This window comes from Podarcis cretensis (genome assembly GCF_951804945.1).
Source record: "Podarcis cretensis genome assembly, chromosome: 16".
Taxonomy (NCBI): domain Eukaryota; kingdom Metazoa; phylum Chordata; class Lepidosauria; order Squamata; family Lacertidae; genus Podarcis; species Podarcis cretensis.
Window position 1 is genome coordinate 4,476,118 of NC_137186.1, and position 24,497 is coordinate 4,500,614.

The 24,497-nt window shown below is 48.5% G+C and overlaps 1 protein-coding gene and 1 long non-coding RNA gene across 3 annotated transcripts in view; one reads left to right on the forward strand and one right to left on the reverse strand.

The window, feature by feature from the left end:
* The first annotated feature begins 1,665 nt into the window (after nt 1-1,665).
* On the forward strand, nt 1,666-24,158 carry BNIPL (BCL2 interacting protein like). Of its 2 annotated transcripts, none has more exons than XM_079958342.1 (10): nt 1,666-1,823; nt 10,564-10,680; nt 11,736-11,797; nt 12,099-12,302; nt 12,645-12,824; nt 13,374-13,476; nt 15,405-15,536; nt 20,278-20,364; nt 22,570-22,668; nt 23,125-24,158. In XM_079958342.1, exons 1-10 carry the CDS (start codon nt 1,780-1,782, stop codon nt 23,156-23,158), a joined length of 1,062 nt encoding a protein of 353 aa, XP_079814468.1. In that variant the 5' UTR covers nt 1,666-1,779; the 3' UTR covers nt 23,159-24,158. The 2 variants fall into 2 exon arrangements, with proteins under 2 accessions (XP_079814468.1, XP_079814469.1); XM_079958343.1 differs by lacking the exon at nt 1,666-1,823 and adding an exon at nt 7,795-7,942.
* LOC307205877 overlaps nt 12,837-24,497 on the reverse strand; it is a 278,382-nt gene continuing 266,721 nt past the window's right edge. Inside the window, exons 2-3 of the long non-coding RNA XR_013834146.1 lie at nt 13,030-13,129; nt 12,837-12,960 (exon numbers count right to left, since the gene is read on the reverse strand). This is a non-coding gene — a long non-coding RNA (uncharacterized lncRNA). The remainder of the gene's footprint in view (nt 12,961-13,029; nt 13,130-24,497) is intronic.

Here is a 24,497-nt window from a genome sequence, read left to right on the forward strand (position 1 = left end):
CAAGTAGATAAATAGGTACCACTCCGGCGGGAAGGTAAACGGCGTTTCCGTGCGCAGCTCTGGTTCGCCAGAAGCGGCTTAGTCCTGCTGGCCACATGACCCGGAAGCTGTACGCCGGCTCCCTTGGCCAGTAAAGCGAGATGAGCGCCGCAATCCCAGAGTCGGCCACAACTGGACCTAATGGTCAGGGGTCCGTTTACCTTTTTATGGACACCGCCTATCCGGGCTGCATTCCTTTCAATGGGCGTATGCAGGTGCCAGCACCCTGACACACGAACATGTGCAGCATGTCAGTCATAAAAATACACATTTCACAAGGTTGCGGAAGAAGAGGGCCGTTTATTGACGGAAAAGGGCTTTTAAAACTTGACAGTGCTGCTACTCCACTAGCCAACACTAGGGGGCAGGGTTGGGTGCAAAACAGGAGAATATAGAGACCCATGTCTGGCCTCCCAGGTAGACTGCCACTGCCTATGGAGGCTCCATTCCTAGTTATCGTGGCAAATAAACATCAGGAGCCCCAACAACAATCCTGAATGTTGGCCAGAAAAGATGGTGCAGGGCTGGAAAGTCTACAGCTGTTTCACTTGCTGAAGAGCACGAGAACTGAAAAGGTTTTCAGGTGTCGATTTTTATTTGCTGTTTGGTTCAACTTGGTTCCCAGGTTTCTTAGGGGCCACTGGCCTGGTCCACATACAGAGCTCCTCTGATGTGCTTAATCATCACCATAATCATAACTTTATTATTTGTATCCCAGCCACTCTGGGCCGCTTCCAGCAAAATATAAAAAACACCACAAAACAGAAAACTTTAATTGGCGAAACTTACCGGAAAAATAAGGAATAAATATAAACTTTTTTTTATAAAAGAATGGAAATGGTTTACCGAATATTTACAGATAAATTGCAAATGGATAAAAACATTAACAGGATTATTGTAATAACCTGCAGTTTCATAAGAGTATATACTTAAAAGTAGATAATTAAATGAGCAAATTAAATGAATTTGGATAGGCGGAAGGTATTAAAAAATGAATTTAAGGAGCCACAGAAAGAGGGGGCAGGAGGTCAAACTCTGAAATGTTATATTGGTTGTAAAACTAGTGAAATGTATAAATTTGAAAAGTATAAGTAAAAACATTTTTTTAAAAAAAAACATTAAAAACTCCTGATACAGAGCTGCCTTCAGATGTCTTCTAAAAGTCATATAGATTATCTCTTTGACATCTGGTGGGAGGGCATTCCACAGGGCGGGTGCCACCACCGAGAAGGCCCTCTGCCTGGTTCCCTTCACTTTTCATAGAATGATAGAATCGTAGACTTGGGACTCTGACGGTCATCTAGTCCAACCCCCTGCAGTGCAGGAATCTCAGCTAAAGCACCCAGCAAGGGAACTGCCAATAGGCCCTCAGAGCTGGACATGGTTCGATGAGAAGTGAAGTTACAGGGACTTATGGAGCCTCCAGCCCCAGAGGCAGTCTACCCAGATTCCCTTTGGTCACTGTGATAACAGGAAACTGATCTAGATAGGCTACTGCCCTTGACCACCAGGACTGCTCATATGTCCTTATTTCTCCCAATCTTACTTTAAAAAATTGTTTTACCTCTTGCAACGGCATTAGGACCCAGCCACCCAATTCTGAATCATGCTGAAAAACCAGTTTGGGATGAGTCCAGGCTGTACGCCGGCATCTTGGAACACCCCAGAGTTGCTGTTTTGTGTCTTTGACCTCCTCTTAGGAGCAGGCGAGGCCCGAATTAGTCCTTGCAGTGGGGCCGGATGGGCTCTTACGTTGGCGATGAGGCGGCTCTGCCTTCGGAAAGGTGAGTCCGAAAGGTGATTCGCAAGGGGGTCTCAGAGGCAGAGAGCCTGCTCTGTGTGCAGAAGGCTCCTTGTCTAATTTCTGGCATTTCCAGGTAGGGCTAGGCGAAAAAAACCTCCTGTCCAAAATCCTGGGGGGTTGCTGCTGGCCAGTGTGGGCGATACTGACTTCAACCCTCCTGTGCCAGTATTGAAACAGTCATTTCCTCAATACCTCCATGGCTGAAAGCTTGGCATTGTTTTTAAGGGAAGGGGGCGTCACTCAGTGGGCAAGGGAACCTGCCTTGCACGCAGAAGGTTCTGGGTAGATTTGGGAATGTCCCCTGGAGAGATGCTGCCGGTCCGTGTAGTGGGCTAAGTGAGCTAAGTGGCTCTGATCAGGTAAAAACTGGCTTGCTATGTTTTTATGACCTTTCCTGTTCAGTCTGCAAATCTCAGGCATTCTTGGAGACATTCCCAAGGGAGGTTCAAAATAAGCCTGTATCATTCTACTTATTTATTATTATTATTTATTGGATTTATATATATACCGTCCTTTGTCGCAAGATCTCAGGGCGCTTTATAACCGCAACAGAGAAAAGAAGGCTTGGAGAACCTGCCAAAGGAAAAATAATAATACACTGCTCTGCGGGTTACAGGAAGGAGTCCTCCATCCCTGTTTCGTGCTCCACACCTTACGGGGTTAATCACCATGTGAAATCCTGGCTCTGCAGAATTTGGGATGCCGTGAATATAAAATGTTCCACACCCGACATTTGGGACCCGTCCAAAGTGTCTTAGGGGCCAACACCCACGTCGTAGTGTCGACAGAGAGTCAGTCTGGGAGACGAGAGTTCGAATCCTCGCTCGGCCATGAAGGACATGGGGCATCCTTGGGTCGCATTGCGGCTTCTCAGCCTAACCGACCTCTTGGGGTTGTTTAGTGAGGATGAAACAGGGAGAGAACCAAGTTCAAAGGTGTCACTATTAATATACAAAGCCCTTAACAACTTGGGACCGGTTTACCTTCAAAATCGCCTTAGCCCATAAACGCCTCCTGGGCCAATTCGATCGGTGGAACTGGCGCTGCTACATAATTCCTGTTCTGCATTTGCAAGATTTGATTGTTTAGCGTGTCAACTGTGGAACTCCCTGCCTATTGATATCAAGCTTCTTCACTGTAGTCTTTGGGGGGCCTGCTAAAAACCAGGGCTGGGCGATAATCTGGTTTCCCCACATTTTTGCATAGGAGGCACACATCACGATTTGCAATATACTGCCAGGTCAGAAATTATGAAACCGATGTCACGATCTGGTTTTGGATGATATATCAATATATCTCCCAGCCCCACTAAAAACATTGCTGCTTAGACAAACCTACCCAGATGTTTCGAAAGTTGATGCGAGTTCTGGTTTTGGCCTATTTCCGTTTCAACTTTCTGAGCTTTTAATTGTTGTTGTGTAGAAATTAGATTATTACATTGGTACCTCTGGATGCGAACGGGATCCGTTCTGGAGCCCCGTTTGCATTCTGAAGTGAACACAACCCGCGTTTGCACGTCTGTGTGTGCACGGGTCACAATTCACCACTTCTGTGCATGCGCACGACGCCATTTTGAGCCTCTGCACATGCGCGAATGGCGAAACCTGGAAGTAACGCGCTCTGTTACTTCCGGGTCGCCACGGAGCGCAACCCAAAAATATTCATCCCGAAGCATATTTAACCCGAGGTATGACTGTATATTAAAGTAAAATTCACTTGCAGTGCTCCGCCCACTATTGCCTCAGGCCTCGCCCATGACTGACATTTGGCCTCTGGTTGGTTCCTCAAAAGGGACTGCGGCCCTCAGGCCTGAAGAAGGTTCTCCGCCCCTTCCATAATACAATGGTGAGTCTTTCAGGTGTCATGAGACGCCCCTTTTGCTGTGATGTGGTTTCAGCAGACCGCAAACTCAACCGTGTGATGCAGCAGCAAAAAAGGCTAATGCTATTCTAGGCTGCATCAACAGAAGTCTAGTTTCCAGATCAAGGGAAGCAATCGTCTCACTCTCTTCTGCCTTGGTCAGACCCCACCTGGAATGCTGTGTCCGGTTCTGGGTGCCACAATTTAAGAAGGATGTTGACAAGCTGGAACATGTGCAGAGGAGGGTGACCAAGATGATCAAGGGTCTGGAAACCAAGCCTGATGAGGAACGGTTGAAGGAGCTGGGTATGTTTAGCCTGGGAAAGAGGAGATATGAGAGCCATCTTCAAATATCTGAAAGGCTGTCACATGGAAGAAGGAACAAGCTGTCTCCTGCTCCGGAGGGGAGGACTCGAACCCATGGCTTCAAGTCACAAGAAAGGAGATTCCGACTCAACATCAGGAAGAACTTTCTGGCAGCAAGAGCTGTTAGATGGTGAAATGGGCTCCTTTGGAAGGTGGTGGGCTCTCCTTCCTTGGAGATTTTAAAGCAGAGGTTCGATGGCTGTCATGGATGCTGTAGTTGAGATGCCTACGTTGCTGGGGGTTGGACTGGATGACCCCCTGGGATCCCTTAAAGGTAAAGATAAGGGACCCCTGCCAGTCACGGACGACTCTGGGGTTGCGGCGCTCACCTTGCTTTATTGGCCGAGGGAGCCGGCGTACAGCTTCCGGGTCATGTGGCCAGCAGGACTAAGCCGCTTCTGGCGAACCAGAGCAGCGCACGGAAACACCGTTTACCTTCCCGCTGGAGCAGAACCTATTTATCCACTTGCACTTTGATGTGCTTTCGAACTGCTAGGTTGGCAGGAGCAGGGACCGAGCAAGGGGAGCTCACCCCGTCGCGGGGATTCGAACTGCCGACCTTCTGATTGGCAAGTCCTAGGCTCTGTGGTTTAACCCACAGCGCCACCCGCGTCTCTCTGGGGTCCCTTACATCTCTACAATTCTGCTTCTATGTATGTGAATGGCATCTATCTGTGAGCAGGGCGTGTATGTCTATCTACTCTTGACTCTGGCCTTGTCTGCCGCAAAGGAGCGCAGAAATAAATAACACACCAAACATGCTCAGGGAGGCTCTCGTCCTTGACAATTTCATGTTTTCTGTAGAGAGGTCTGGCCAGGAACTCTTCGATTCCATTGTTCTACGACAGACACAACACTCCCTCTGCAAAATAAACCACATTTTGTCTCTCTGGCCGCTGCTGTTCCTGGGACATGACATCAGCCAAAGAAATCTCTGCCTTTTCAACGTGCAGATGCGTTAGGACCTGTTTGACTTGTCCGGAGAGAAGGAGGAGGAGAAGAAGGAGGGGAGCGTGATTCATGTCTGAGAGGCTCAGCGAGACACAGATCACCGATCTGGAATGAGGTGTTTTGCAGCCAGCACAGATTCAGGCTCACTTTCGTTCAGTGCACTCCCCTAGTGAACCAGGAAGATACAAGCCTGGTGAGGAACAGTTGAAGGAGTCAGGTGTGGGAAAGAGGAGACTGAGAGGAGAAAGAGGAGACTGAGAGAGGAGGTGTGATTGCCATTTTCAGATATCTTAATAATAATAATAATAATAATAATATTTTTTTATTTGTATCCCGCCCTTCCTGGCTGAGGCCGGGCTCAGAGCGGCTAACATCATAAATACAACACAATATGCATTAAAAACAGACATCAATTCATTAAAATACATCTTAAAAATTAATTCAGACAAGTTAAAACCTGGGCAGGTGGCAATTGTCAGGTTGGAATTGAGGGTGGTTGATACTTGCCAGGACCAACTGTTTCTACTGATCATACCAGGACCTGTGAGCAGCTTAAAAGGATTTGGGGTGGGGTGGGTGGGTGGGAGTTAATTGAGGCGACCCCTTCCTCCGGCTATTGATAGCAAGTTATTGGCAATGTCAAATGAGACAACACTGGTCATCTACATGTTCAGGAAGCACAGGCGCAGCCCATGGCTGGCTTGCGGATTAGAACCAAAGTGTGTAATTTCACTTCTCTGAAATTATCTGGTTATCTCCCGCTTGGACTACTGCAATGCACTCTACGTGGGGCTACCTTTGAAGGTGACTCGGAAACTACAACTAATCCAGAATGCGGCAGCTAGACTGGGGACTGGGGACGGCCGCCGAGATCATATAACACTGGTCTTGAAAGACCTACATTGGCTTCCAGTACGTTTCCGAGCACAATTCAAAGTGTTGGTGCTGACCTTTAAAGCCCTAAACAGCCTCAGTCCAGTATACCTGAAGGAGCGTCTCCACCCCCATCGTTCTGCCCGGACGCTGAGGTCCAGCTCCGAGGGCCTTCTGGCGGTTCCCTCACTGCAAGAAGCCAAGTTACAGGGAAGCAGGCAGAGGGCCTTCTCGGTAGTGGCGCCCGCCCTGTGGAACGCCCTTCCAGCAGATGTCAAAGCGATAAACAACTACCTGACATTCAGAAGACATCTTAAGGCAGCCCTGTTCAGGGAAGTTTTTAACGTGTGATTTTATTGTATTTTTGGTTTCTATGGAAGCCGCCCAGAGTGGCTGGGGAGGCCCAGCCAGATGGGGGGGGGTATAAATAAATTAATAATAATAATAATAATTATTATTATTATTATTATTATTATTATTATTATTATTATTATTATTATTATTCCGGTTGGCACACAACCGTGGTCACATCCCTCCTCTCCCCACGGAGCCATGCTTACTTCCAAATGCAATTTGAATTCTGCTGCGTTTAACCAAGCTTTCTGTACAAACAAGCAGCACCCAATTTATGCTATATTTGCCCAATCATTCTAAAATACAAGCCTACCACTTGTTGAGTTGCAACTTGCAACCAAGGGCTGGCAGTGAGAGCAGCTGCTTGCCAAGCGCTCTTTGCCAAAGCCACTTTTAAGTTCCTGCCAATGACTTCCGAAAGAGGAGTACTCCGTTTTCTTTTTTGTGGATTGGAGCCCCCTGGAGTTTCCAAAGCTGCTAGCGCATCCTTAAGGGCTGTCACATGGTCGATGGAAAAAACTGGTTTTCTCCAAGGGTAGGACTCGAACCCATGGCTTCAATTTACAAGAAAGTAGATTCTGACAGACCATCAGGAAGAACTTTCTGACAGTAAGAGGAAGAGTGGAACAGACTCTTTTTCGGAGGTTTTAAAGAAGAAGATAGATGGCCACCTGTCATGTATGATCTAATTTTAGCCTGCATCGCGACAGGTTGGTCTATGACCCCAAGGTCCCTTCGAACTCGACGATCCCATGTACAAATGTCTTTGCGGCCGAGTAAGGCTCCCATCTAGCCCGCCAGCAGAGAGCCAGGCACCTCTCGGAAAGTTACAAGGAGCGTCTTTCCCCTGTCCCGAACATGTGGTAGACTGCTCCTGAATCTGGAATCTCCATTTAAGACATCTTGTGGCCTGGAGTTCCACAAGTTTCCCTCGTTGTCGGAAGGGCTTCTTCCTTCTGGGCAGTTTGGTCGAGGGACTGCATCCTTCACAACAAAATAAATTTTGAAACCTATCTATCAAACGCTAGGATAGCTCAGAGCATGAGAGCATGAGACTCTTAACCTCAAGGCCACGAGTTCGAGCACCGCATCGGGCCAAAGATTCCTGCATTTCAGGGGTCTGGATTTAGATGAACCTTGTGGCCCCTTCCAGCTCCACGAGTCTATGATTCTAAAACCAAGAGGTCAGCAGCAAAGCCTTGCTAGTGGAAGGGAGCTTCCATTCTCAGGGGCAGTTTACCTCTCAGAATTGCCTGGCGCTGGGAACAGGCGATTCAATCGAAGGCCGGGCGTTCGGCCGGCTGTTGTCTTCCCTGACTGGCCAGCGTGGGAAACAGGATTCCTGATTGGCTAGGCCTCTTGGCCCCAATCCAGCAGGGCTGCTTGTCCTTTCAGGTTCACCTTGTGTTCGAGAACTCAAATGCCGTGCCAGGATCCGCCTCCCATCGCAGAGCTGGTTTTTTGCATAGTTTGTGCAGAGCTTGCCGATCCATCGGCCCGGTTGCTACGGGAGCAAACAGCCTCTCCCCCTCCTGGGTGTGGCGCACGGCTGCAAAACCAGCCCTGCGGTGAATATTTAGCATGAGAAACCTTTGGGGATTACCTGGAGCAAACTTTCTCTCATCCCAGTTCTTAACCTCCTGAGCTACTCAGTTGGGCAACCGGTAGCTCCCAGAGGCCAAATTCATTTGGAAGGTAATTCCCGACGGCTTGGGCTTCGTTCTAATGCATCGCCAACTATTGTTGACGTTAATTATCACTGTTGTCGTTTTAAATAACATTTCTGGTGTTGCACGACGGCTGTGTTTGCAGAGAAAGAGGAGGCTGGTCTCTGCCCCGAGGAGCTTACAATGAGCGGTATGATGCAGGAAGGGGAGGGAAACCGAGGCAGAGGTCGTTGACAGGGGGAGAAGGTGCAACTGCTTTTGCACCAGAGAGCAGGTCTGCTTGGCGCTAGAGCCCAAAATTTGACGACAGAGGGAGGAAAGAGGGTGAACCTGCGGAGGTCAGGGCCAGATTTAGGTTTGATGCGTCCCTAAGCTACTGAAGGTAATGGGGCCCTTTATATGTCTAGCTGTCCTTTGTCAACAACAAATTGCTGCTGTTTTTTGTGTTGAATATATGCTATATGGTAATTGATGGAGCTAATAGGTATCTAAATCCATTTGCACATGTTGCCATGCAACTAGTCCATGCAGAATGTAGGCACCCTAGATATAGGTAAAGGTAAAGGTAAAGGTACCCCTGCCCGTACGGGCCAGTCTTGACAGACTCTGGGGTTGTGCGCCCATCTCACTCAAGAGGCCGGGGGCCAGCGCTGTCTGGAGACACTTCCGGGTCACGTGGCCAGTGTGACATCGCTGCTCTGGCCAGAGCCAGAGCTGCACACGGAAACGCCGTTTACCTTCCCGCTGGTAAGCGGTCCCTATTTATCTACTTGCACCCGGAGGTGCTTTCGAACTGCTAGGTTGGCAGGCGCTGGGACCGAGCAGCGGGAGCGCACCCCGCCGCAGGGATTCGAACCGCCGACCTTTCGATCGGCAAGCCCTAGGCGCTGAGGCTTTAACCCACAGCGCCACCTGCGTCCCACATAGAAAGGAGCAAACCAGTGGTATTTTAGGGAGCAGGCTAGCAGGCAGGGCCCATTGCTTACATCTTAGGAGCCTGTTGTTGTTTAGTCGTTTAGTCGTGTCCGACTCTTTGTGACCCCCTGGACCAGAGCATGCCAGGCCCTCCTGTCTTCCGCTGCCTCCCGCAGTTTGGTCAAACTCATGCTGGTCTCTTCAACAACACTGTCCCGCCATCTCGTCCTCTGTCGCCCCCTTCTCCTTGCACCCTCCATCTTTCCCAACATCAGGGGCTTTTCCAGGGAGTCTTCTCTTCTCATGAGGTGGCCAAAGTCTTGGAGCCTCAGCTTCAGGATCTGTCCTTCCAGTGAGCACTCAGGGCTGATTTCCATAAGAATGGATAGGTTGGATCTTCTTGCAGTCCATGAGACTCTCAAGAGTCTCAAGAGTCTAAAGAGTTTGGGCTCGTCCGGGATTGTGTAAGCTTAGGAGCCTACACAACACAAAACACGGTTGCTGTATGCAGGTTTTATTTTATTTGTTTTTTATCTTATATTTTGGAAATGTACAAGCAGTCCCCCCCTTTAAATTGTTTGGGGGCCCCGAGAGGGTGGGGCCCTAAGGTATAGCTTGTTTAGCTTATACATAAATCCGGCACTATTGCAGAGGAATAGGCAGCGATTTCAGTGGTGTGTTGGTTGGGACGGGATAATTCTTTCAAATCAGAACCAGTGAAGGCAGTGAAGGTCCTGTGTGAGTGTCTGGAGGCGGTTGGAGGATGGATGGCGGCTAACAGATTGAGGTTGAATCCTGACAAGACAGAAGTACTGTTTTGGGGGGGACAGGAGGTGGGCAGGTGTGGAGGACTCCCTGGTCCTGAATGGGGTAACTCTGCCCCTGAAGGACCAGGTGCGTAGCCTGGGAGTCGTTTTGGACTCACAGCTGCCCATGGAGATGCAGGTCAATTCTGTGTCCAGGGCGGCTGTCTACCAGCTCCATCTGGTACGCAGGATGAGACCCTCTCTGCCCGCAGACTGTCTTGCCAGAGTGGTGCATGCTCTAGTTATCTCTCGCTTGGACTACTGCAATGCGCTCTACGTGGGGCTACCTTTGAAGGTGACCCGGAAACTGCAATTAATCCAGAATGTGGCAGCTAGACTGGTGACTGGGGGCGGCCTCCGAGACCACATAACACCGGTCCTGAAAGACCTACATTGGCTCCCAGTACGTTTCCGAGCACAATTCAAAGTGTTGGTGCTGACCTTTAAAGCCCTAAACGGCCTCGGTCCAGTATACCTGAAGGAGCGTCTCCACCCCCATCGTTCTGCCCAGACACTGAGGTCCAGCTCTGAGGGCCTTCTGGCAGTTCCCTCCCTGCAAGAAGCCAAGTTACAGGGAACCAGACAGAGGGCCTTCTTGGGAGTGGCACCTGCCCTGTGGAGCGCCCTCCCACCAGCTGGCAATAAGAACAACTACCAGACTTTTAGAAGGCATCTGAAGGCAGCCCTCTTTAGAGAAGCTTTTAATGTTTAACAGACCACTGTATTTTAATACTTTGTTGGAAGCTGCCCAGAGTGGCTGGGGAAACCAAGCTCAGATGTCCTTGGACAGAGGGGTTCTGGGTGCGAAAGGTCACAGCCGTTGCCACTCAATTTTGACCAAGCTTCTTTGGAACTCAGCACCAAGACGAACTTCTGCGGAGACGTCTGCAGGACGTCCAATCGACCAATCTCTCCCTCTCTGTTGCAGGTTTAAGAAGGACGCCGCAGAACCTCTTTCTCCCGAACGGGGAGACACCACCGATGAGGCCGTGAACATCAAGGACATGGAACTGAAGGAAGAATGGCAGGATGATGAATTCCCTCGGTAAGCCGCGTGCCGGGGTAACGCAGGTGACGGCGGGTGTCCCGGGGAGGAGATGGAGGAACGGAGCCTTCATGCCCAAGAGCAGTCTATCTTAGAACGTTGGGCATTGGCTGGCTGGAGCCCGAGTGATAGGGGTGGGCCTTTCAGCTCAGCTCGCCGGCTGTCCGGTTGGCCGCAGGGGTGCTGGAAAAAAGGGGCATCCATCTCAACCTGGCAGGCACCTCCCCGAGGCATCCATGGGACTCCTCGCTGGGAGGAAACACACCACACCTATGCCCAGGCAGTTCTTGGGTTCTTAGGTGCTGTAGCTCAGGCCTGGCAGGGCAGGGCCAATGCGGCCCTCCAGTCCTTTATCCGGCCCTTCCCCAAGAAACACACCTACCTCCTTTGCTGGGATGTCTCCTTGACCTCTGGTCAAACCTAATTTCTGCTTAGTACGTTTCCGAACACAATTCAAAGTGTTGCTGCTGACCTTCAAAGCCCTAAACGGCCTCGGTCCAGTATACTTGAAGGAGCGTCTCCACCCCCATCGTTCTGCCTGGACACTGAGGTCCAGCGCCAAGGGCTTTCTGGCAGTTCCCTCGCTATGAGAAGCCAAGTTACAGGGAACCAGGCAGAGGGCCTTCTTGGTGGTGGCACCCGCCCTGTGGAACACCCTCCCACCAGATGCCAAAGAGAAAAATAACTACCAGACTTTTAGAAGACATCTGAAGGCAGCCCTGTTTAGGGAAGCTTTTAATGTTTAATAGGCTATTGTATTTTAGTGTTCTGTTGGAAGCCGCCCAGAGTGGCTGGGGAAACCCAGCCAGATGGGCGGGGAATAAATAATAAATTATTATTATTATTGATTATTATTATTTAGTTGGAAGATGGGGGGAAGGTGTGGATAGAAACTAGCTGGCTGTACCACTCTTCCCTCTGGCCCTGTGGCCCTCAGAAGGTTCTTGGGATGGAAAATGCCAGCTGCTCCTGCTATAGCTGCTAGGCAATGCTGCCTCTGCCTCCCCCACCTTCCTCTCGTTCCTCAGAGGCCCCTTCTCTTTTCTGCCTTGCAGGCCTCTTCCAGAGGAGATCTCTGAGGAGGATCTGGAAGAATCCAGTTCAGAAATGAGCCCAGGTAAGAGACCCACCAGGTGGCTGCTTGGGTTTGCTGGAGTAACAGGGTGGGTGTGTCTCCCTTCTGGCATGTGGGGGCCCCTGTCCAGGCCCCTCCCCTCATTGGCAGTGCCTCAGTTTGACCTGTCCATGGGCCTAAATCACTGAATCATAAGAGTTGGAAGGGCCCTCCAAGGCCCATCTAGTCCACCCTCCTGTTTCAGAATTGAATCATTGAATCAGTGTCTTTCTGCATGCCAAGCGAGCGTCCGGCCTCTGACCTCTGATTCCCCCCCCCCTTCTTCTCCTCTGCCCCACACCAGTCGCCCCCAACACCCTAGAGCTGTGCGGTCGACGGCTCATGAAGAGAAGACTCCCAGCCCCCGATCTCAGCTCGGTGAAATCTGGAGAGGAGCTGGAAGCCACGCCGGAAGGCAGTTTGGACATTAACGTGGACGAGCTGGAGACCCCGTCCGACAGCGAGCTCCAGGAGGGCTCCGAGAACGGGCACGAGTTCGAATGGGAAGGTGAGGGGCCTGGGTTTGAGGTTCTCCCAAGGCGGACGACACCCCAGGGAGGTGGGCCCTGCGTGGGAACGGAAAGAGATTTGTTTGTGGGATCCACTGCGCCCTGAGGAAACTAGGAGGGTGGTGGTGGAGAAAACAGGCTCATAGAATCCTAGAACAGTAAGTTGGACGGGACCCCAGCGGTCATCTAGACCAACCCGCTTCAAAGTTTGGGAAACGCTGTCCGAAGAAGCTGTCCAGCTTCTGCTCAGGCGTTTCCAGATCCTTTGCGTGACATTGACCCAAATTTGGTCCTCTCCCCTACCCCCCCCCCACCCCGGCCGCCCTGTCCGATGCGCACAGATGATCTCCCCAGAGCCCGGAGGGTGGAGGGCAACTTGCCCGAGAAGTTTTGCACCGGCCGCGTGGTGGACATCAAGGGCCAAGACGGGCGCAAGTGGCGGATTTTCCTGACGGACGAGCGGGAGCAGAAAGTGGACCTGGGTGCCGTCGAGCCCTACAAGAAAGTCATCTCTCACGGAGGTAAGGAATAATGCCAGTGTCAGGAGTGCGTGCAGGAGCCGGGCCCTGGGACCAGTAGGGCTTCACAGGACTGGGGCCTTCCTAAGTTTGTTCTGGAGAGGCAAGGCGCGGCCGCACAGGTGAGGCCGATTGGTAACTTGATACACCTGGTGGCAAGAGCCAGGAAGGGCTATGAGGGCAGCATTTCCTTTCAGCTCTTTGCCACAGCAACACGTTCCCTGTCTTGCTGCGTTTGGCTTCTTGCTTCCTGATCCTTGGACCTCGGCTTCTTGACTCCTTGCTTCTTGACCCTCGGACCCTTGACCCTCGGCTCTCTGACATGTGACAATTTTATGTATCTTTAATCTTTGTTGGAAGCCGGCCAGAGCGGCTGGGGAAACCCAGACAGATGGACGGGGGTACAAATAAATTATTATTATTATTATTATTACTATTATTATTATTATCCAACCTGTCTGTCACCGTGTGGCAGACACAAATCCAAGTGTGACTGGTGACCCCTTCCTCCCAAAGGATTCCCAGCTGACCTCTCCCTTTATTCCCTTCCAGGCTACTTTGGAGAAGGCCTGAACGCCATCATCATGTTTGCCTCGTGCTACTTACCCGACAGCTCCATCCCAGATTATCCATACATCATGGAGAATCTCTTCAGGTGAGAGCCACCTGGTCCCTCAAAACTGGGAAGGAAAGAGGGCTTAAGCCAGGGGGGCCGACTGCTGGGGATGCTACAATTCTCCGTTAAATGCATTTTTAAAAACATGTTTATTTATACTTTCCAGATTTATACATGTCATTAATCTTACAAACATTTCAACATTTCACTGCTCGACTTCCTTTCCCCCCTTTCTGCCGTTTCTTAAATTTATTTTTTAATCTCTTCTGCATATCCAAATTCATTCAGTTTGCTCGTTTGTTTATATAATCTTATGAAACTGCAGGTTATTACAATAATCCTGCCAGTGTTTTGATCTGTTTACAATTTATCTGTAAATATTCAATAAACCATTTCCATTCTTTTCTAAAAAGTTTGTTACCTTGATTTCTTATTCTTCCGGTAAGTTTTGCCATTTCTGCATATTCCGTAAGTTTTTGTATCCATTCTTCCTTTACTGGGACTTCTGCTTCTTTCCATTTTTGGGCAAGTAACATTCTTGCCTCTGTAGCAGCATACATGAATAAATTTCTATGCAATTTGGGTAGTTCTGTCCCTATAATTCCCAAAAGAAAAGCTTCTGGGTTGGTTTGGTGTTTTTTTTACAAACGTTATTTGAAACATCCTTTTCAATTCATTACAATATAGTGTGTATCATTTCCCGGTAACCTTACTACAAGACCACCACATATGATAAAAGGAACCTTCTTTCTCTTTACATTTCCAACATTTGTTTGATTTAGATTTAGACATTTTTGCCAATTTACTCGCTGTTAAAAAAGGTAAAGGTAAAGGTACCCCTGCCCGTACGGGCCAGTCTTGACAGACTCTGGGGTTGTGCGCCCATCTCACTTAAGAGGCCAGGGGCCAGCGCTGTCCGGAGACACTTCTGGGTCACGTGGCCAGCGTGACATCGCTGCTCTGGCGAGCCAGAGCCGCACACGGAAACGCCGTTTACCTTCCCGCTGGTAAGCGGTCCCTATTTATCTACTTGCACCTGGAGGTGCTTTCGAACTGCTAGGTTGGCAGGCGCTGGGACCGAGCAGCGGGAGCGCACCCCGCCGCAGGGATTCGAACCGCCGACCTTTCGATCGGCAAGCCCTAGGCGCTGAGGCTTTAACCCACAGCGCCACCATCAATATATCATTTTCATATACAGTAATTTTCTCTTAAACCATAAAAGGCAAACGTAAAGGACTCCTGACAGTCACCGTATTTTTTGCTCCATAAGATGCACCTGACCATAAGATGCACCTAGTTTTTAGAGGAGGAAAGGGGGAAAGCCCAGTTTTGGGGGGATCAGCTCAAAGTTGTGCAGCTTCTTTTGCAAATGGGAAAAGCCTTGTTTTTTTTGGAGGATCAGCTCAAAATTGTGCAGCTTTTTTTACAAAGGGGGAACCCCCTTTTTTTGAGGATCAGCTCAAAGTTGTTGAGCTTACTTTGCAAAGGGAAAAAATCCCGTTTTTATGGGGTTCAAATCACAGTTCTGCAGCTTCTTAAGGAAAGGAAAGGGAGCCGTTTCTACAGTTTCCAGACAGATAATCTAATCCGCCAATCACATGTCGCTGGGGAAACAAACAGCCTCCGCCTGCAGAACATTCAGCAATGGAGGCCTGAGCAAGGGGGCAGAAAGGGAGCCAGCGGTCGACCACACATTCGCTCCATAAGACGCACAGACATTTCCCCTTACTTTTTAGTCGGAAAAAAGTGCGGCTTATGGAGCGAAAAATATGGTAAGTCCAGTCACAAACGACTCTGGGGTTGCGGCGCTCATCTCGCTTTACTGGCCGAGGGAGCTGTAAATTTTATATCCATATTCCACAATCGCTCCCATGCTTCCATAATATAATGACCGATATCTATTATCCAATGTATTTATTGCACTTTTGAAACCGGCTCTGACGTCCCTGTTTTGCCTCAAATCCCAGGTACATCATCGGGACTCTGGAGCTGATGGTCGCCGAAAATTACATCCTGGTGTGTCTGAGCGGAGCCACACCCCGCAACCAGGTGCCCTCCTTTTCCTGGATCAAGCAGTGTTACCAAACCATCGACAGACGGTGAGCAGCATTGGCTCTGAGCCTGTGGGTTTTTCCCCCCTTTTCTTTTTATTAAAGATTTTCTTGATTTACAAAAGTGTTTGCAATGTCTCTCTCTCTCGTATATCCCCCACCATGTGACATTTTTACAAATCAGTTCCATTTGTTGAGACATTAGGAAGAAAAGGGGGAAAGAGGTGGAAGGGGGGGGGGAAAGATGGATGGGGCATAGCTGTCAACCTTCCCTTTTTTTGCGGGAAATTCTCTTATTCCAGCGCTGTTTCCCGCTGCTATCCCGGATTGTTAGATATCCCGTAGACTGTCCCCTAGACAGGTGAGGCTGACAATCCCTTACTTTCAAATCTGAAAGTTGACAGCTATGGGATGGGGTCGGGTGGCGATGTTTCTATTTTACTTACTATATGTGGGGTTTTGTGTCAGCGTTGCTTGTGCAGGTTCTTTGCTGTTCGCTTGTGTTCCTTTGGTGGTGAGAGAGGTTGGGGTTGGCCAAGGTGTGGTTGTTCATTTGTGGTTGGCTGTGGTGGTCTTTGTTTTCGTGTGTGAGTGGGGTAGGTGGGTGTTTTGGATCAGGTTAGCCATATTGATTTGTATGCCGTTGGTGGATTATTGTCGTTGTCTTGTTGGGCTGTGTATGTGATAAAGGGGAGCCATACCGGGGTGGAGGCGTCTTCTTCTATTTGTCCCCGTGTCCGTTTCAGTTTATTTGTTAATTTTTCTAGTAAGGCTATTTCCCAGACTATTTGGTACCATTGGTCCATGATTACTCCTGACAGAGCTTGTGTGTTTTTAAAAGGATCTGTGTCCCAGACAACTCCCAATATTATTAAGAAAATAAAAAATCAGCCTGGTTGGGTTGATCAACAAATCCTCCTTCCCCAGACAGAGCAGGCTTGAGCTCTGTAGCTTCAAGGAGCAGGACTAGTAATAGTAATAGTAATAGTAATAGTAATAGTAATAGTAATAGTAATAGGGACGTGGCTGGTGCTGTTGTCTAAACCACTGAGCCTCTTAGACTTGCTGATCGGAAGGTTGGCGGTTTGAATCCCCACGCGGGGTGAGCTCCCGTTGCTCGGTCCCTGCTCCTGCCCACCTAGCAGTTCGAAAGCACGTCAAAGTGCAAGTAGATAAATAGGTACCACTCCGGCAGGAAGGTAAACGGCGTTTCCGTGCGCTGCTCTGGTTCGCCAGAAGCGGCTTAGTCCTGCTGGCCACATGATCCGGAAAGCTGTCTGTGGGCAAACGCCGGCTCCCTCGGCCTGAAAGCGAGATGAGCGCTGCAACCCCAGAGTCGCCTTTGACTGGACTTAACAGTCCATGGGTCATTTACCTTTAACTAATAATAATAATTTATTTATACCCCACCCATCTGGCTAGGCTTCCCCAGCCACTCTGGACGGCTTCCAACCGAATATTAAAAACAACACGGCATCAGACATTAAAAGCTTCCTTAAACAGGGCTGCCTTCAGATGTATTCAAAAAGTCTGGTAGTTGTTTTTCTCTTTGACATCCGGTGGGTTGTTTTTCTCTTTGACACCCTTCCTCTCCAAGGAGCTCAGGGCAGCAAACAGATACAAAGTCTAAAAGCAAAGCGAAAACACTGTTCAAGGTGCCACGTGAATCCCATTCTTCCACTTTGGGAATGATCCACTTCGGAACTCCCCGCCTATTGACGCCAAGCAGGGGCCTTCACTGTTCTCTTTTCGGCGCTTGCTGAAAACATTTTTGTTTAGGCAAAGCCTGTCCGGACATGTAGAATGTGGGTGGGTGTTTTGAGCTGTTTTAGTTCATTGCTGATCTTCTGAACTTTTAAAAGAGTTGCTTTTATTTTATTTATTCTATTTGTAGGCGTTTTGCTTTTCATAAGCAAACGGTGTATAAATTTTATGAGGGGAAATGAATACATTTTAAAACTACATTCTAGAAAGAAAAAAGATTGCAGCTATAGCAGTTCTGGCTGACTTTGCAGGGGGTTATATATACATATATAATTTATTTATTTATTTGGTTTTATAATTTATAATTTTATAATTTATTTATTTGGTTTTTCAGATTAAGATTTTACGGTTATATATCCAACATACAACATAGAAACAAGATTCCCAAGAGTCTCCTGAACTTCAATCCTCCCCTTTTGTGGGTCCTTTGGTTAATCATTTCCTCCTGCATCTTTTATAATAATCCAGATCTTTTACCTCTCCCTTGCGTCCAAAAATTCACCATGAAACTACAAGTGTTATTCCAATCCTACAAACGATTTTAACTGTTTACAATGGTTTTTAAGATAAATTATAAATTTTCCCCATTCCTTATTAAAAGTTTGGTCTTCCCGATATCGGATTCTCCTGGCATAATCCATCAACTCGATCTGCCATTCTTCTCTGCTAAAGACTTTATTTTCTTTCAATCTCTGGGCCAATAACATCTTCGCAGCCATGGTCGCATACATAAATAGTCTTTTCTGTTCCATTGGGATTTCGGCACCTGTTGTCGTTTAGTCGTGTCCGCCTCTTGGTGACCCCCTGGACCAGAGCACGCCAGGCACTCCTATCTTCCACTGCCTCCCACATCTTAGTCAAACTCATGCTGGTAGCTTTGAGAACACTGTCCCACCATCTTGTCCTCTGTCGTCCCCTTCTCCTTGTGCCCTCCATCTTTCCCAACATCAGGGTCTTTTCCAGGGAGTCTTCTCTTCTCATGTGGTGGCCAAAGCCTTGGAGCCTCAGCTTCAGGATCTGTCCTTCCAGTGAGCACTCAGGGCTGGTTTTCTTCAGAATGGAGAGTTTGGATCTTCTTGCAGTCCATGGGACTCTCAAGAGTCTCCTCCAGCACCAGAATTCAAAAACATCCATTCTTCGGCGATCAGCCTTCTTTATGGTCCAGCTCTCACTTCCATACATCACTACTGGGAAAACCAGAATTCCTAAAAGGAAGGCTTCAGGTTTTTAAAGAAAAAGTTATTCTAAATATTTTTTAAACTCTCTCTCTCTCTAATGAGTTTTATGATTCTAAGGTTCTCCTGCCCTGTGCTGCGTGAAAACATTCCCAAGTTCTCAGCACCTCTTTCTTCAGAACTGGACGTGAATTTACGCTCCAGAGCTCTGAGCAATAGTCTCACAACGATCCGGTCTTCCTAGATGCTTTCTTCACGCTGAAGGTCACGGCTGGGCAGGATTGATCCTGAACTTTCGGCTGAAGCCAAATTGTCGCCCAGATCTCCATGACGTCTTCTTGCAAAACCTGCTTTTCAAGTCCACTTTCCCCACCTGCTGACTTTACTACAAGTCCGAACAATAAATAGTTCAGATAACTATCTGGGACTTTCCCCGAACGCCAGCTGGGCTTCCTTTCGCTGCGCTGGAATTGTGGATCTGCTCTGCTATGGGAATCTTTTCCAGATTGGGGGCCGAATTGCCCTCTATCCCGCCTTTCGATGGCTTACTTCTGGGTTACTTCCGGGTTTCAGCAGTCATGCTTGTGCAGAAGCGTTAAATCACACTGTGTGCATGCGCAGAAGCACCGAATCGTAACCCGCATGTGCGCAGACATGTTGTTGCGGGTTGCCGACGCTGCGGGTTGCGAATATGCATCCTGCATGGATCACGTTCGCAACCCAAGCATCCACTGTACGTATTGTTGTTGTTTAGTCGTTTAGTCGTGTCCGCCTTTTCCTGACAGTAAGAGCTGTTTGACAGTGGAATTTGCTGCCAAGGAGTGTGGTGGAGTCTCCTCCTTTGGAGGTCTTTAAGCAGAGGCTTGACAACCATATGTCAGGAGTGCTCTGATGGTGTTTCCTGCTTGGCAGGGGGTTGGACTCGATGGCCCTTGTGGTCTCTTCCAACTCTATGATTCTATGATTCTATGTGACCCCCTGGACCAGAGCACGCCAGGCACTTCTGTCTTCCACTGCCTCCCGCAGTTTGGTCAAACTCATGCTGGTCTCTTCAACAACACTGTCCCGCCATCTTGTCCTCTGTCGTCCCCTTCTCCTTGTGCCCCCCATCTTTCCCAACATCAGGGTCTTTTCCAGGGAGTCTTCTCTTCTCATGAGGTGGCCTTGGAGCCTCAGCTTCAGGATCTGTCCTTCCAGTGAGCACTCAGGGCTGATTTCCTTCAGAATGGATACGTTTGATCTTCATGCAGTTCATGGGACACTGTACTTATAGGCCGGTGCAAATAATGGAAAGACATTTCTCTTTCCTGCTGCAGAAATTCTTAAACAGACGTGGTCACTTTTAAGTTTCATTCAGGTCCATTTTTTTCTTCTTTCTTATTTGTCTACCACAGCTTTGAAATACAGTGTGCTGGTGTTTCGCTGTTTATTTTGAAAGGGCTACTAGGACTGTGTAAGAAAATAATGGATTATTTCCGAAACACCGATATGATGTTTTAGAAAAGCAAAAACAGACCGTTGTTTCCGGAAAATGAAATCTTTTCGTTTCTTTCCTTCATGGAATCATAGAGTTGGAAGGGACCTTGAGGGTCATCTAGCCCAACCTCTGCAAGCAGAAATATGCAGCTGTCCCATAATGGGCTCAATCCTGCAACCTTGGTGTTATCAGCACCACGGTCTAACCAACTGAGCACTGTTTCTTTTTTTTAAACAACGACAATACATGTTTTCACACCAGAGGCTAGCCAAAAGGAAATTAAGTTCATTTGCCAATTTGCAGATAATCTTGTGGCGGGGAGTTCCACCAGTTAAACAGTGCCTTAAGTTCCTTTGGATTTTTTTGGCGACAGGCTCCGGAAGAACCTGAAGACCTTGATTATCGTCCATCCCACCTGGTACATCAAAGCGTTGATGGCAGTGTTCAGACCTTTCATCAGGTAGGTTGGCCAATTATTATCATTTTATTATTTACTGCATTTAAATCTATTAAATCTCACCACTGCACCACCCCATTATGGCATCCGACAGTCTGGAAAAAGGGAACAGGTTACATCTCATTCTCCTAGTGTATCTTTATCAATTTAACCAAATAATCTGTTTGCTGGTTCCCATATGGTAATACCAGACTTCGGGTTGTTGGAAATTGTCCTTTTGTGGGTGTGTGGGTGTGAAATGGAACCCATGAACTAACACCCCCCCCCCAATTTATTTATTTATTTATTTATTTATTTATTTATTTATTTATTTATATTTATTACATTTATATCCCACTCTTCATCTGAGGATCATAGGGCAGTTTATAGAATAATAATAATAATAAAACCAAAAACCAAAAACCATATGTAGTGATATTGGGAAATCTTAGTATGTTAAAACTTTGGTTCACACAGGAGAAAAGCATTGTGGGAGAGTTAAAACCGTAGAATTCTGGGAATGTGTCTCTGGTCTCTTTAATTGCAGACTCTCTGTCTTTAGAAGTGTGAATCAGATTGCCTCCCCTCTGAGCAGGAAAGAAGATGTTATCTGATTTGTAAACTATAGCAGATAACAACAGACATAACAACAAACTCTCCCCCTCCTCACAAAAATAAACCGCCCTTTCAAAAGTCTGTGGAAGACTTTTGAAAGTGGATTGTGGAGCAGAAGGAATATGATATTGGTATGGTGGGTTTCACCCAACGAGGGAGATGGATTCTTATGTAGGAATTTCCTCTGTGACGGGTCTGTAGACCGCATCCAATCAAGTAGACCCATTAAAATCAATGAACCTAGATTAGTGAAGCTTACGGATTGATTTCCTGGAATTTATGTATTGCTTGATTGTAAAAAAATGAAAATAAAAAAAAATGAATAGATATTTGGCTGCTGCTCCACTCTGCCTCTTGACCAGGCCGGTCTTGCTAATTCCTCTCACATATCCATGGGCTGCCATGGGCTGGATGGATGAAGAGGAATGGTGGAAGGAATGAGGTGGGAAACCCCCCAAGGGAAGATGGCTCAGAACCCAGGGATTGGTGGTGGGACGGCGATGAGAGGTCAGAGGGAGAAGATGGGGAAGAGGAGATGTTGGAAGCTGAAGAGGCAACAGGGCTTAGTGAGCGGGGAGAATCTGTGGCAGAGAGCAGTCCAGAATCAGAGGCAGGAGAGGAGGGAGGCGAAGAAGCAGAGATGAGTCTGTTTGGTGAAGAGTCACAGGTGTCTCTCCCTCTGGCTGCAACAAGCTCCCCTCTCTCCTGGTCTCCCAGGACTAGGAGACGCATGCAGAGAGAGGAGCAAAGGCAGACATGCCGGTGTAGTCTCAGATTGCTTTGGGAAAATTCTGGAGAGGTGGGCACCTTCAGTCTCGGCAGCTGCTTCGTGGGGGCAAGACTTGCCGGAGACAGTTGCTTTGCTCCCTGTGCTGGGCCCAGGGGTAACCCGTGAAACGCGGTCCAGGACTGGTCCAGAATCTGCAGGTTCCGCTGGGAGTTGGTCCGACAGGGCCAAGGCAGGACACCAGGCAAGGACAGGTACAGGATCTAACATACAGCAATGTTGCTCCTGCAACCTGGGGTGGGGTCCAGCAGCCTTTTATCTCTGTCGGGGTAACGGCTGGTTCTGATCCCCCGGCGACTCACCTCCCTGTCTCGCCTGAAGGCGAGCACTCCTCCTGCGAGTACTCAGGTCTCTCCTTCTCTCAGACCTCAGTCTCTGCAGCTTGGGAGACGTCGGTGGGTTACTAGACCCAGGGGCCGCCTCAGCCTCTCCTGACCCAACCGGTAGTGGAGCAGCTGTAAGTGATGGCCCAGCTGGAGGCAACGAGGGAATCCCCGCATCTGGAGCCAGGGCAGGCTCAGGCCCCGGACTCGGCCCAGCTGGAGCTTGTTGCAGGGGAACCTGTGCAGACTGGGACTCTTCAGGATCAGGCCCCAGACTTGGTTCAGATGATGCCTGAGGCAAAGGATCCGGTGTGGACTTAAGTCTCCTCTGGTTCCGAGTCCGAGTCCCAAGCCATCACACTCCCTAGGCCTGACACTCCTGTGGCAATCCTGTTTTGCTAATCAAGAGTTAACTCTGGCTTGCTCAGTGTGATTTACTGCTGCCTCGCTCCTGCCTCTGCCTGCCCCTTTAGCTTCTCTTTCTTGCACCCTCTCTTTCTCCAGCTCCAAGTTCAGCCGGAAGGTGCAATTTGTGGACAGCCTGGAGGAACTGGGCCACCTGATCCCTTTGGAGCAGGTCCACATCCCGGACTGCGTCCACCGGTGAGTACCTGGCCCTCCCACTCCCTCCGTCCCCACCTGGGTCCCAGAGGAGGCAGCGGAAAGAGGGGGGCGGCTTGTTCCTTCAGCAGGTGGTTGCACCACCACCATGTCTAAAAGCAAACTTGGGTGGGTGAGCGAGCCCCAAGGGGATAGAAGAGCGTAAGAAAGGCTGGAGGCCCACCTAGTCCAGCATCCTGTGGCCAGAGGCCTCTAAGGTCTAGGAATCAAGGTAGATTGCCTCTGGATCTGGAGGTTCCATAAGAATGCAAGAGGAGCTCTGCACATGGATCAGGACAAAGGGGGGCCTTTCTGTTGGGGTGCTTCCAAGGAAACTTGGAAATGCTTTAAATGTGTGTGGCGTTTTGGCAGTGTGCGCGATGCGTTTGCAGCCTTGTTCAGTTTAATATTTGAATGTCTGACAGCCCTTTCTGTTCCCTTTTCCTCCATCTCTTCCAGGCTCGAGCAAGCCAGGGTCTGTTCCCGGAGCTAACAAGACGTGAAGCCGGCTGCATGACTTAGCACCTTACAACAGTGTTTTATTTTTATTTTTTTAATGTGTCAAATGCTGACAAGCACACACACACTCAGAGGTGCCTCCTTCCTTCCCTCTCTGTCGCTAAGACCCTCCTGCTTCTTAAACATTTCCCTAATAATAATAATAATAATAATAATTTATTTATACTCTGCCCATCTGGCTGGGCTTCCCCAGCCACTCTGGGCAGCTTCCAACAAAATATTAAAATACCGTAATACATCAAAAATTAAAAACATTTCTTTAAAGAGGTTAAAAGGAAATGAAACTTACGAGAGTTTTGTTCTGCACCTGAATTCGAAAAGGAGACGGATTCTGGGTACTGCAGGGTCTAACTCTGCGCAGGACTGACATTGAATGTGGCCCAGTGTCTCTGAGCACATACAGAGTGCAAGGCTGCAACCAAGCATTCAACCCATAGTTCTGTTCAGGAAAGCTTTGGGTCGACGTTCTGCTCTCGGCTTGCTGCCGAGGTCATTCCTATTTAACGCCAATTTTTGTTTAATTCTTATAAGAGGCTGAAACGGCTGGAAACTTTTGCTCACTAAACGAATCGCCGGTGGCTTTTTTGAGCTGCCGGCTACTCGCTTTCAATAAGCGTACCTGGGGGAAAGAATGAGGAGACACAGTTTTGGAATGGAATGTATTTTTCAGCTGGATGGCCCAAAACAAGAGAGAGAAGTGGGGGTTGGGGGGTTGGGGGGGTGAGGGGTTCACAAACCCATGCTGCTTGGTTTGGGGGACCCAGATGAACCCACCTGACCTGGTGCATGCTGACTCTCCTCGGCATAACTTGTACATTTGTAAATAAACTGATATTAACAAAAGCCCCCAATGGGATGTTGAGTTTTTAGTGTTCCTCCTCCAGACTGAAAAAGCTACCTCCAAAATTTTCTATTGATCAGGTTGATAGGAAATGGTTTGTGCATTCTGGGAATAAAATACTGGGTCTGGAAAACCTGGCTTTAATTTCTTTTCTTTATGTAAAGCTAAGCATGCATATTTAATTGCAACATATACGTTAAGTTTCCTTCCCACTCCGAAATGTAAACTAGGTAAATGGCAGCTCATTTATCTATTTTTAAAATTTGTTTTTAAATTTATTTCACTTTTCCTCCAAGCAGGAAATGTTTGTCCCTGCCTCTGTTATTGACCATCACAACAACCCAGTGTGGTAGGTTAGGCTGAGAGACAGTGATTGGCTCAATATCCGTAAATCATATCTATCTATCTACAGTGGTACCTCGGGTTAAGTACTTAATTCGTTCCGGAGATCCGTTCTTAACCTGAAACTGTT